The 14,444-nt window shown below is 34.6% G+C and overlaps 1 protein-coding gene across 3 annotated transcripts in view; it reads left to right on the top strand.

Moving 5' to 3' along the window:
• The window catches only part of CCDC138 (coiled-coil domain containing 138), a 94,405-nt gene that overhangs the window by 70,139 nt on the left and 9,822 nt on the right, over positions 1-14,444 (top strand). For 2 of the 3 annotated variants that reach the window (XM_055328528.1, XM_055328527.1), the window contains exons 12-13: positions 381-573; positions 7,271-7,447. The exons of the other annotated variant lie outside the window; for it this stretch is intronic. In XM_055328528.1, coding sequence (XP_055184503.1) covers positions 381-573; positions 7,271-7,447 — 370 coding nt within the window. The remainder of the gene's footprint in view (positions 1-380; positions 574-7,270; positions 7,448-14,444) is intronic. 3 annotated transcript variants of the gene reach the window in all.

The raw sequence follows: 14,444 nt of genomic DNA, 5'->3' as shown, positions 1-14,444 counted from the left end.
GCCATTTGTCAGTAATGGTGGAGGAGTGTGAAGAACCTATAGTGTCTCTGCTCCTTTGATTTGTATGTGCCAGAAACATATCATAATCTTATATTCTTAAACATTTTCAAATTGAATCTTGACTCAATTCTCCTAATTTTGTTCTTAGAAAATTACATCTCCAATTTCTTAATTCTTGTAGGCTGCTCATTTCTTTTAGGAAAAGTCATAAATAATTTAGAAAAGTTGATTATAAAATTACTTCTTTTTAATCTTGCATATTTCTAACCCATTTTTTAATTAGAAAAAATCGACATTTTTATTTTCTATATTTGATTGTCATATTTGAAATATATCATGGATATAAGTAAATATATTAAGATGGTACATATTTTTGACAGCATTCAACCATGACATCAACATTGAGGAGATTGGGTGAAGACATATTCAAAGGAGTAGTAACTAAGGGAATTCAGGATAATTCTTTAGAACATTCAGTGGAGAATAAACCAAAGACAGCTGCTTTCTTTAAAAGCTCCAATTTACCATTGAGATTTTTATCAACTTTAATTGTTCTCAAAACAGTCACTCAAGGTAAGCTTTCACATGTGCTTATGATATAGTTTTTCATAAACAGAAGGGAATTCTACGTAATGAAATAATTCTTACATAGCCAAATATGTTTTCCATTTTTTTTATTTATTTATTTTTTAAAGATTTTATTAATTTATTCATGACAGACACAAAATGAGAGGCAAAGACACAGGCAGAGAGAGAAGCAGGCTCCATGCAGGGAGCCCGATGTGGGACTCAATACCACTTCTGTGCAGTAGTAGAGTATTGGACATGATGACCATCTTCAGTGAGTCATTAAAAAAAAAAAAAGATGAATGTCCAGTAGGAATACAGAAAACTATTCATTCATGGATACTCTATATAAATCGAGGACATTCAATGAAACTAGCTAAGAAATTTATTGAATATCATATGCTGGGTTCTGAATATTTATGTCTCCTGAAAAATTCATATGGTGAAATGCTGACCCCTAAAGATGATGGTAATACTAGTTGGGGCCTTTAGGAGGTGCTTAGATCGTGAGGGTGGAGCCCTCATGGATGGGATTACTGCCCTTATAAAAGAATTTCCACAGAGATCTCTAGCTCTTACACCTTGTGAGGACACAGTGAGAAAGAAGGTACAGGCTGTGAACCAGAAAGAGGGTCTTCACCATACTGTCGACCATACTGGCAACTTTGTCTTGGACTTCACCGACTCCAGAACTGTGAGCAAAAAAATTCCTGTTGTGTGTGAGCTACACAGTCTCTGATATTTGTTATAGTAGCCTGATAAAATTTGTGTTTCAGAAAATGAGCTTCAAAGAAATTCACAGTCTGTTGACTTTCAATATTATCATTACTATCTATGACTACCTATGGCTGTATATCATGACTACTGTGAATATCACTAACAGCAATAATATATGTAAAGAAATCTTGTTAATATAAGTAAAACAAAGAGTGTAAAATTTGGATATAAATCTAGTATGGTATCTGTAAACTTCATTTCTTTGTGAAATATAATAGGGCATAAATAAAGATATTCTCCCTCTCCCTCTGCCCCTTCTTCCACTTGCATTTGCTCATATGTGCTCTCTCTAAGAATAAATAAAATCTTAAAAAAAAAGATCTGGGTAAATAATAGATGAATGGACAGGGTAATAAAGATTATTGCTGAGATTAAATGACAGAAATAAAGGACTTTTTTAGGGTGGGGGAGGGCAGAGGGGGAGAGAATCTCAAGCAGGCTCCATGATGCAAGGCTTAATCTCACAACCCTGAAACAATTGTAACATTATACATCAACTGTATTTTTGTTTAAAAAATAAAAATAAAATTTTAAAGTTAAATTGAAATAGTCATGATATATAATAAAAATAAGTACTTCTAAAACATTAAAGTAGGGCAATAGGAATATTAAGTCCAGAAATGACACAATTTGCACTTAATATATACATATTGAATTAGTGAATTGGTTGCTTTCTTATGTAAGTCACTTTTTGAAGAAAGAATTATAGGACAGTTCTTGCTTTCAAAGTCCTTAGAGTCTGTTGGGTAAGTAGGTTGTAAATATTTTTCTGCTTCATCTTATTATTGATACAGAAGTTTAAATAATGTGCTTCTGGTTAAAGAGAGATGATAAAAATTAGTTCTGGTGGTATAATTAGGAGATCAGGATAGGATTTAGTATAAGGAGTTAGGATTTGAGCTGGACTATCAGGGATGTGTAGGATTTTATAGGGAGAAAATAAAGAAGGCCATTCCGGAAGGAACAGTATGAGCCAGAGTTTGGAATTATGTAAAAGCATGGCATGCAAGAAGAACAGTGAGTTATTCAACAGAATAACATGTGGTACAGTCACAAGCTGCTCCTCAAATGATGTTATCAACCTCTCAAAGCACATTACTTTTATCTTCTTTTAAAAACATACAAATTATTTCATAACACTTTTTAAAATATATATATTTATTTTAGAGAGCAAGCCAGGATGGGTGCAGAGGGAGAAGAGGGGAATCCCAAGCAGACTCCCTGCTAAGCTCAGAGCCCGACACAGGGCTCCATCTCACCACTCTGATATCATGACCTGAGCCAAAATCAAGAGTCAGTCGTGATCCTGGGGTCCTGGGATCAAGTCCCACATTAGGAGCCTACTTCTCCCCCTACCTATATCTCTGCCCCTCTCTCTGTGTCTCTCATGAATAAATAAATAAAATCTTAAAAAAAAAAATTACCACCCATGATCCTCTCCTAATTTTGATTAACAAAGCATATAAAGCAATAATATGGTTCTCTAAAGTTGTAAAACCATTCCTAATTTGCCATTTATGACAAACACATCTGTGATTAGTTTTCATTCAATTCACTGTTATGGCCTTCAGTTAAAAATGTTTGAGAAATTTGGGAGTAACTAAAACTTAATAATGCCAGTACTTTAATTTCATTACTAGTGGGCTTTATGAATCTATAAAACTTGAATACACTTTTATCCAACATTTCCGAAACTTATTTAACTTCCAAATCCTTTTTGGAAAAGTGATATGCAGCATAATTTTCTGCAAAGAACAATTTGGGAAATGCTGTCTTTCAGTTTATGAGGCAAAATTGTAATACCTTATGAAGGTTCATATTACCCTGAGGAACACTTTCAGGGAGAGAAAATTAATGTTAAAAAAGGTGAATGGATGAAAGGTGAAATTCACATTGGTATCAAATTCTAGAGCTAATGAACTGATCCTTCTTGACCTTGTGTTTTCTGCCTTCATTGTCAGGTGCTCTAGAGGTTCAGTAGGCTGAGGGTTGAAAGACAGCTGGTGGACCTTAGTTTATAGTCTCTTGGGATAGAGCAAAGCCAGCCAAGTAAAAGAACAGAAAAGAAAAAAGACATGTGTTAAATACAATTAAGGGAAATAATTAAAAGTATAGAGAAAAATAAAAGTTAGATATATCGTCTTACGTGCTGCAGCAAATTTGGAAGAACTAAAATTTCATACATAAAAACTCTTAGAGTAACAGACTTGTCTTATCTCTGGTAAGAAATAAAAAAAACAAAACAAAACAAAAACAAAAACAAAAAAAACTCTGGTAAGAAGATATTTCCTATTTATAAAAAGAAAAGTATACATTACAAGATTGATAAATTTATTATAAAAAGTAAAGAGGAAATAGATAAATGTGTTAGGTAATATTAAATACTCAGTAACCTAAATATATTTGTAAGATAATACCTGATTTCCATTGAATAGACAGTGCAAATAGGTTGTTCAAAAACATAATACTTGGTATAAATTTGACACTATAATGCTAAGCCCTTTATAGATTGTCTCTGAATATTATTATTCCTATATTAGTGGTTAATAGTTTATGGAAGTTAGATAATTGTGTCAAGGCCACACAGCCAGTATTTGACAGAGTCTGGTTCAGCTCACCTCTAATCCATATCTAGAGCCCACCCTCTTGAACCTATTGTGTGACTTCCTAAGAGCCGGTACTCCTGAGATAATGAAAGAAATAATAATAAATACTTACATAGCATTTCCTGTGTTATGGGCCAAGCACTTTATGTGTACCAACTCATTTATTATAACAAGGTTATAAAATTTTATAAATGAGGAAATTGAGGCATAGAGAGGTTAAGTCTGCACTCTTAGTCACTGTGCTACACTGATTCTCTGAAATAAAATTTAACTGTAAGGTATAGTCTTATATCCATTACACTCACAAAAATAAAGTAATTGAATATAATGCCAACTAAAAGTCTTTATTGATAAAATTCATGTATTTTCCAATTATAATACAATATTTCGATATTCAGTATTTCAAATTATAATGCAATAGTTCACTTCTAAGATTAATATATAATATTTACCAAAACTATCTTTAGAAATGTGGAGTTTTTTTTTAAAGTTCTTATTTTAATTCCATTAGTTGACATACAGTGTTATGTAACTTTTGGGGTACAATAGAGTGATTCAGCATTTCCATGTGTCATCCATTGCTCATCATGACAAGTGCCCTCCTTAATCCCCATCACCTATTTCACTCTATCCCCACCCCTCTACCACCTCCCCTCTAGTAACCTCTGGTAACTTTGTGCTGTCTAGTTCAGAGTTGAAACAAGTACAATTTTGATTGTGTTGTAGCTTACAGGAACCACCAAAATGCTTACAGGAACCACCAAATGTATCATAACCTTTAATAAGATTTACTGTGCTGTCTAATAATGACAAAGGATAAATAATTGACAAACCCACAATTGGAATAGTGAAAGAAATAAGTTCTTGCACTGTTGTTGACATTTTTCTAATCATTCATTTGGTTTTTTCAAATTTATTCCCCACAGTAACCTTATGAGGTAGATGATGATGTCATTTTTACAAAAGAGCAAATTGAGGGTCAGGCATTCGTAAGGGACCTAGATCTTTTCTTGACCCTAAATATTCAGAGCTTTAACAGTGTCATCATGAGGAGAGTAGGATATTATATGTTATTAGCAATTTTAAGTATGTAGGTGTGGCAGTCAATGTAAAAATATTTTAATTAATAAAACCTTCAGTATGTACATACTCATTTGATCTATGTAAAGATATGAGAACTGAAAGATAAGAATCTTATGTGATAGTATTGTTTTAGGGACAGATTTCTTGTCTTTCTCATTAGACTCTCTCCCCTGTTTAGTTGTCTGCATCGGCCAGTTGTGCTGTCCTGCTCCTGCAACACTTGGTCCCCAACTTATGCAGACTTATATATTTATAAATTATGTATTTATTTATACTTGAGGCCTGTAGAAATGTAGGAATTATTGCCATTCTCAGATAGCAGGAACAATGTAGTATTAAGAACTTCAGTTTTACAGTCAGATAACTAAGGATGTGACATTGGGCAGGTCCCTTCTTTTCTGTTTCACCACATTTTTTTTTGAAGATTAAATTAGAATTAATGTGAAAGTTTAGAAAAGAATGTGACATACAGTAAGCACTAGCTGCTATCATTATCATAAACATTATTATTTATTTTATTTAACTTCTAAGAGTTGGTTTTACTTGAGATCAGAATTGAGGTCTCTTAGGCTGCGTTGGATTTCTACTGTTTCATAATAAACCACCAAACACTTGTTGCTTAAGACAACAACCAGTTTTGGTAAAATTGGTAACTCAAATTTCTTAAAATACTCTCTTAGAAGTTAAATTGGTCTTGATTTTTAGAAAATCTTCACTAGTAGAGAAATGAAAATAAGAATATGATTCTTTTACTTCTCCCTAAAAGGTAAGTCAACTTAAAAAAAAATCACCAAATACCATCTCCCCCTCCCCAAGTTAATAAGGGACAATTTTTTAAGTTTATAAATTTGCTGTATTATGTAGCATTTAGCTTATTTAATCTCATAATATATTAATGAGAAGTGAAGTAATCTGTGTCAAATACAGCAGGTGGCACTGTGATAAACACTTTTCTGTGAAGAATTGAGTTCAGAATTAATGTATATACTCTTCTACTGATTTTTTGCTAAATAAGGATAGGTTCCTAATGAGGTAAACCTGAACAGAATCCAGCAGCTTTGCTTACCCTAACACTCGTTTGCAATGTTTTATTTAATCACAAAAAGTAAGTGTAATAGTAGCAGTGTTCCTTGAACTAAATTCTACCAAAAATAAGAATAGAATATACTATAAATTGAGGCACAGATTTTAATTTCTCAAAATTCTTTCATATGTATTTTAATATGTGTTTATGCATTTCAATTCTTTCATAGGTATTTCACACCGGTTATTTTCAGCTACTCATTCTTAATAGGCTTTTAAATGAAATGCAACACATCAACCAGAAGATAGTAAATTTTAATGGAGGTGACTCTGTCATATTTTCAGTCTTTCAAAGTACTCTCAAGGCTTCTTTAAACAGAAATCTCAATAGAAAAATTAGCTCACTACTATTTGAACAGCACAAACACTTTTTTTTTAAATTCCTTTCGATAGTATATTGAAGGAGTTTAGGAAACTGGAGTATTCTTGTACAATTAAAAGCACAATGTAAAACTTTGTTAAGACTATTGAGTTGGATTTAGTGTATTGAAGTGTAACAATTTAAGTATCTTAATATCTCACTTGCATTGATTCTGGTTAAATTAATGCTTCTCAATCCTGGCTTTAAGCTTCCCAATCATCTTTAAGAGAGTTCCAGGGACTCTAATCTAATGGATTCCATCATAACATTGGCCTTGGCAAAACCTTGCTGCATTAATGGCAGATATATCACAAAAGGTAATACGCCAGAGCACATCTAGTTCTTTGAAGTTGTCTTTTGAATGGCTGTTTGATTTTTATTAAGAGATTAAAAGTCCTTGCTTAAAAATTTGCATAAAGTTACTTAGCAAAAAAATATCTCAAAAGCTAGGTAAAGATAAATATGCTTTTGGAAGCATATGGCAGTTATCAAATATGGAAAATAAACATTATTTATGGTCTTTACTATTAAATATCAACTGTCTTCTTTAAAAATGGAATTTACTGTTATTTAGATATTAAAATATGAATGAAATTTACCCCATCATAGTGTAATTCCTCTTCGTGTTTCAAGCCTTTGGGTTCTAACATTTTAAATTTAGCCGGTGATCTCTGGTCATTTTATTTTTGTTTCCCTTTTGAATTTAAATGGTGGTTTTTTCTTTCTTTTGTTTCTTATTACCAACTATACTCCTGACTGATAATGTCAGTTGGTTTTATGTACTGTTTTTCAGCTGACTACCTGGCTCAGGCTTTTGATTCTCTATGTTTGGACTTGAAGACAGATGAAGGAAAAGTCTTGTTTTTGGAGTATCAAGCTGTTCCGGTAATACTGAATCATCTAAGAATCTCCAGTAAAGGACTCCTCTCTAATGTCATTGATAGTTTGCTTCAGATGACAGTGGAATCTAGTAAGTTTTAAAGTTTTTAGATACAGTAAGAAGTGACAGTAGGATGATTTTCTTTGCACTTTGAATATGTAACTACATATCAGACATAATGTGTTTTATAATAGAAATGGTTAAAAAGTATTTTTGATAGCTGTGTAATACAATGGTTAATAACATTTCTAGAAGTTGTATGTTCAAATTTCCATTAACCTAGCACAATTTCCAGTACTTATCTCAGTCACGTGGATATACTCTGCATCGTGAATCCTGTTTTCAAGCATCTCTGTCTCATCGTTCTGAAAGATCTAAACCTGTATTCCCTATTTTCTCAGAGGGAGCGAGATGTTCAGGTGTGTTCCTGTCTAAAGGAGAGTAATGACAGAGCTGTATTCCTGTTCCTCTTCAACCTTACTGTTTTGTGGGAAGGTGGGGTGGGGGGTGGGAAAGGCACTCAGTTGTACATGTGGCTACTCTTTTTCATGCATATTTGTAACATTTTGTAGCCTGTGGCTTTACTTTTTCTATTCGGTTCTTATGTTGGTGTAACAGTTTCTTTTAACTTGCTGTTAATGGTTCCTAATTTAGCCCAGATATGTATGGGTACATATGAAAATATGTATTTTCATTTGCTTTGGTTGGTAGTGCTCTTTGAACCTCAAATAGCCCCTTGACTTGTAATAAGCAACGATTTTGCCTCAGTAATTCTTTTTCAGTGTAGCTTTTCTTTTTCCCTATTCTCTCCTCTTTCTGTGGCACTTCTAAAGATGAAATGTTTACGCCTTCCAGAAGGTTGAAACTAAAACTGGAAAGTCATTGCTCAGTGTGGTAGTAAGCAGTCTGGTACTTGGTGCTGCTTGCTGCTTGTGGGTGAATCCCTAACAGCTGGATGTAAAGCATAGTTATATTTATTTTTTTTAATTGTTTTTATTTATTCATGAGACACACAGAGACAGAGACACAGGCAGAGGGAGAAGCAGGCTCTCTTCAGGGAGCCCAGTGCAGGACTTGATCCCCAGGATTGACCCTGGGATCAGGACCTGAGCCAAAAGCAGACGCTGAACCACTGAGCCACCCAGGTGCCCAAGCATAGTTATATTTCTAACTAGGTACCTTCAGTGTATGACTTCACATTTTCAATTCATTTTATATACTTTCTTGTTTTTCCTTTACAACATCCCTATGAAGGGCCTGAGTAGAAAAACTGAGGCCAAGAAAAATCCGGTAACTTGTCCATGGCTTCCATTGCTAGGCCATCGTAAGACTTAGACTTGAAACCATGTAAGACTTAGACTTGAAACCATGTTTCTGATTCTAGAAGTAACAAGATGCATTCTCCTATGGCACTGTGATTAGGTTTTCCAGAGGCTTTTTTCCTTCCCCAAAATGTTAAATTTTCTCTGACATATTTTATTAATATTTTTAGCCATTTGTGACTGTTAAGATATTGGACTTATAGTTGAGGGTCTAGCTACCTAGTTAAATAATCTTGGGGTTTTATATCTTGATTTACTAATATATGCTATGGAGCAAAAAGGTGAAAAATTAGTAAAATGAGAGATACTCAAGATTACTTGTTTAAAGTGGGTAGATTTATAGTTTACTTTCATAGGATTTTTCTTTCTTTTTAAAGATTTGAGAGAGAGCGTAGGGAGGGACAGAGGGAGAGAGAATCTCAAGCCAACTTCTTGCTGAGTATAGAGCCCAAGACAGCATGACACAGGGCTCAATCTCATGACCCTAAGATTATGACCTGAGCAGAAATCAAGAGTTGGATGCTAAAAAAAATAAAAAATAAAAAAATAAAAAAAATAAAAAATAAAGAGTTGGGTGCTTAACTGACTGAACCACCCAGGCACCCCCATAGGATTTTTCTTAATGAGGAAAACAAAAATGTTATCAGATGCAAATGTCTATTTGTTAGAAACAAATCTGTCTGAATATTTCTAACAGAGAGGAAATCTTATAGCCAAAGGAAAACTAAATATAATTTTATCAAATAGTGGACCTACTTGGGTGAAATGACTTTGTGGCACCATGACATTCACATTTGGAGAAATAATGGTAGATAAAGTCAACAGGTGTTCAGTTCATTCCCACGTGTTCAGATTATGCTCAAATCCAAGGTTATCCTTTCTCGTTCAAATTGAGTAAATAAAGCAATTTCTAATGTGGATTGCTAGAAAGCCATATCATTTTTAGTGATGGAAAACTTTTGGAAGATTAGAAATGAGTGAATCTTTGAGATCTCTGACTGAAGTATATTTATTTGCTTGATATATTTTTCATTTTTAATATAAATCCAGTACCTGATGTTAACCAGAGAAATGTGTTGAAGAGATTAAATGATTGATAGATAAAAATGCAGCAAATACTTACCTAGTTGTTGATTTTCTGTTCTGTTCTTGGGAAAGAGATGAGATTTGACATGAGAAACTCATTCCACCATATACATAATTTCCACATGCCATTTTTTTTTTTTAAGTTTCTAGGAAAAAGTTGTTGGAAGAGAAATCTTGGTAGAATGGATTTGCAGATGCTTATCTCACGATGGGACTTGGTAGCCAGCTGTGCGTGAGGCAGTATGTTTCAAGCATTGTGTTTGCAGTGCTTTGGTGCTGAGCCTAGGGCTTCCTCCAATGTCCGTTTAGGGCTTTGGAGCAAGAGGCTGGAGGAAAGTGTCAGTGGGGCAAGCTCTAGCCCTGCAGCACTCAAAGTGCTTAGTATTGGTTCTCTAACACAAGTTAGTATAGAAACAGTATTTAAAACCTGTATGGGAGGATCCCTGGGTGGCGCAGCAGTTTGGCGCCTGCCTTTGGCCCAGGGCGCGATCCTGGAGACCCGGGATTGAATCCCACGTCGGGCTCCCGGTGCGTGGAGCCTGCTTCTCTCTCTGCCTGTGTCTCTGCCTCTCTCTTTCTCTGTGTGACTATCATAAATAAATAAAAATTTAAAAAATCCATATTTAAAAAAAATAAAATAAAATAAAACCTGTATGGTAGTTGTCAGATTATTAATTTTATCAAGTTCAATGATAACTTAAAACATTTGGATTTGGATTTTTTATGTTTGTCTTATTTCATTTCTAATGTTTTCTAATGGTATTGTAAAAAGATAAATTGGGGCACCTGGGTGGTTCAGTGGTTGAGTGACTCAGGTTGTGATCCTGGGGTCCTGGGATCAAGTCCCGCATCAGGCTCCCCACAGGAAGCCTGCTTCTCCCTCTGCCTACGTCTCTGCCTCTCTCTCTCTGTCTCATGAATAAATAAATAACATTCTTAAAAATAAGATAAATTTTGAAAAATTTATTTGAACAGTGACTACGGTAGGCCAGCACCAAATCTGAAAATGGTTAGGGGTGTGCTCTGCAGGTGGGGCCTAGAGCAGAGGTCTTTATAGAAAAGACAGGGAAGCAAAGCAAGGAAATTATTTAATTGGCTGTAATATAAATGTTTGCCTTGTTGTGGCAAACATTTAATTAAAATTTAATTAGTTGGCTGTTATGATAGTTTTTTCTGGAGGCTCATTTTCTCCAATTTGAGAAACTCCAGCTGACTGTTGATGGTTAGTTTTTCTTGAGTTTCATTTTCTTAGATTCAAGTCTATTGACTGTATTAGAATTTGACTTGTAAAATGTCAAGGTAGGGTATCCTGCTGAAGGCATGAGAGCTCCCCAGTCTATATAGCCTTTTTGTTGGACTATTTTATATTTTATTTTATTTTTATTTTTATTTTTTCCTCATCAAACACCAACCTTACCAACAAGATTTTTTTTTTTTATTGGAGTTCAATTTGCCAACATATAGCATAACACCCAGTGCTCATCCTGTCAAGTGCCCTCCCACTCAGTGCCTGTCACCGAGTCATCCCAACCCCCCGCCCACCTACCTTTTTACTACCCCTTGTTTGTTTCCCAGAGCTAGGAGTCTGTTATGTTCTGTCATCCTCACTGATACTTTCACTCATTTTCTCTACTTTCCCCTTTATTCCCTTTCACTATTTTTTATATTCCCCAAATGAATGAGACCATATAATGTTTGTCCTTCTCTGATTGACTTATTTCACTCAGCATAATACCTTCCAGTTCCATCCACATCGAAGCAAATGGTGGGTATTTGTCATTTCTAATGGCTGAGTAATATTCCATTGTATACATAGACCACATCTTCTTTATTCATCTTTCGATGGACACCGAAGCTCCTTCCACAGTTTGGCTATTGTGGACATCACTGCTATAAACATTGGGGTGCAGGTGTTCCGGTGTTTTACTGCATCTGTGTCTTTGAGGTAAATCCCGAGCAGTGCAATTGCTGGGTCGCAGGGCAGATCTATTTTTAACTCTTTGAGGAACCTCTACACAGTTTTCCAGAGTGGCTGCACCAGTTCACATTCCCACCAACACTGCAAGAGGGTTCCCCTTTCTCCACATCCTTTTGTTGGACTATTTTAAACAGTATTTTATCTGTTGCATTCTGTATGCCAGATTGAAAATCTCAGACCAGTTCTTACAATAGTTTGAGGAGCAATACAATACTTCATCTCCACCGGATACTTCATGTTAAGCTGTGTTGTAGTTTGTACTGTTACAGAGTGATTGTTTTTTTCTTGTCCCCCTTGTGCTTTTCCCCAGAAGATTCATCTTTTCAGATATGAGAAATGTTATTAGCTGCATTGGTATTTACTGTTTTTTGAAAGCTACTAAAATGCATTTCTTTTTTTAAAAAATGATCTAAATATATTTTATTTTAAAATACATTTGAGTATAAATTGAGATCTATTCATTGATATACCTCAACTTATATGTTATGAGCACATTTTTTTTTAGATTGAGGGTTTCTGATAATACCTCCTTTAGGGTGTGAGTATATATAATAACTTAGTAGTGTTGATTTTAGAAAATTACTTTGTGGTTTTTCTTTTTCCTGTCAGTGGTTAAAAGTGATTATTCACTTACCTGGGGTTAGCTGTGTAAGAATTTGAGTCTTATTTTATTTCAAAGAGTACTTTTCTTTTCTTATCCGACTTAGTTTAAATAGAAGGATTTAAGTTTGTATTTGTATTATTTAGTTCATTCTATTTTGTGGCCTAAAAACTGCCCGTTTCCATTCCCTTATTGTTTGTAATGGTTTTTCATTTCATTTTCTTGGGTTTTCCAGATACATAATCATATTATCTATAAATATTATTTCTTCCTTAACAATCTTTAAAATTTTATTTTGCCTTGTCTCATTGAATTTGGGTGTCACCTTTAGTACAATGCTAAATAATAGCAATGATAGTAAACATTTTCATCTTAGTCCTCATTTTAAATAAGAATGCTTCTAGTGTTGTTTCATTAAGCAAAATGTTGCTGGCTTGGGTTGAGATACATATATCTTATCATTGTAAGAAAATATTCATCTGTTCCATACAATTATATTTAAAGGTAGATGTTGAATTTTGTCAAATGAACTTTTAGTATCTATGGAGTTTGATATATCAAAAAAGGATCATGTGATTAATAAAGGAAAAAAAAATGGTAATCTTGGGACACCAGGTGGCTCAGCAGTTGAGCGTCTGCTTTTGGCCCAGGGTGTGATCTTGGAGTCCCAGGATCGAGTTCCATGTCAGGCTTCCTGCATAGAGCCTGCTTCTCCCTCTGCCTCTCTCTCTTGGTGTCTTTCATGAATAAATAAATAAAATCTTTAAAAAAAAAGTGATAATCTTTAGATTACTGAAATAAACTACATTTGGCCATGGGATGTTTTTCTTATAGTGTACTGCTGATTTTGTTTGTTTGCATCACAAAGGAAAATAATAAACTAGTCTCACTTATGGTTACCTATTCAAAATCCTAGGCTGAATATTAGCATTTACATTTACTGTAACAGTTAAAATACTCAGTTGTATTTCCTGTTAGCATAATTCTTAAAGGCCCCTAGGATTTTGGGAATGGTAAATGAGCATTGGCTGCAGTTTAAGTCACCAGCTGCGCACCACCTAATGAGAGAATCAGCCTGTCCTCTGAAGCTTTGAAGCCAGGCATTGATTTCTCTCTAGCTGTAAAGTCCTGGGTGGCATCTTCTTCCAATAGTAGACATTTCATCTACATTGAAAATCTTTTGTTTAGTGTAATCACCTTCATTATCTTACCTAGACTTTCTGGATAATTTGTTGCAGCTTCTACATCAGCGTTTGGGGCATCACCTCCTACTTTTATGTTATGGAGATGGCTTCTTTCCTTAAACCTCATAAGCCATCCTCTGCCTGCTTCAGACTCTTCTTCTGTAGCTTCCTTTCCTCTTTTAGCTTTCATACAATTAAAAAGAGTTTAGAGCCTTGCTTGTTTAGGCTTTGACTTAAGGGAATGTTTTGGCTGGCTTGATCTTCTATCCAGACCACTATTTCTCCATATCAGTAATAAGACTGTTTTGCATTCTTATTCATATTCTCACTGTAATAGCACTTTTAATTTCCTTCAAGAACTTTTCCTTTGTATTCACAGCTTGGCTAACTCTTTGGTATAAGATGCCTAGTTTTTGGCATATCTTGGCTTTCGACATGCCTTCCTCAGTGTCTTCCTCTTGCTTTTACTTGAACATGTAGAGAGCATTGTAGGGTTATTAATTGGCTTGATTTCAATAGTGTTGTGTGTCGGGGAATAGGGAGGCCTGAGGAGAGGAGGGCAGATGGGGGAATGGCGGTTGGTGGAGCAGTCAGAACACATACAGCATTTATCAGTTAAGTTCAACATGTTATATACAGATGTTGTTTGTGGCCCCCCAAAACAATTAAAATAGTAACAACAAAGATCACTGATCACAGATCACCATAACAAAAATAATAAGTCAAAAATCATAATGAAATATTGTAAGAATTATCAAAATGTGACACAGACACATGAAGTGAGGAAATGCTGTTGGAAGGATGGCACTGATAGACTTACTAGACACAGGGCTGCCACAAACCTTCAATTAGGAAAACAAAACAACCCCACCATATCAGTGAAACAAATGAAGTGAATAAAACATGGTATGCTTGT

This window comes from Nyctereutes procyonoides, unplaced genomic scaffold, assembly GCF_905146905.1.
Source record: "Nyctereutes procyonoides isolate TBG_1078 unplaced genomic scaffold, NYPRO_anot_genome, whole genome shotgun sequence".
Classification (NCBI taxonomy): Eukaryota; Metazoa; Chordata; class Mammalia; order Carnivora; family Canidae; genus Nyctereutes; species Nyctereutes procyonoides.
This window is presented reverse-complemented; position numbering and strand designations above follow the sequence as displayed.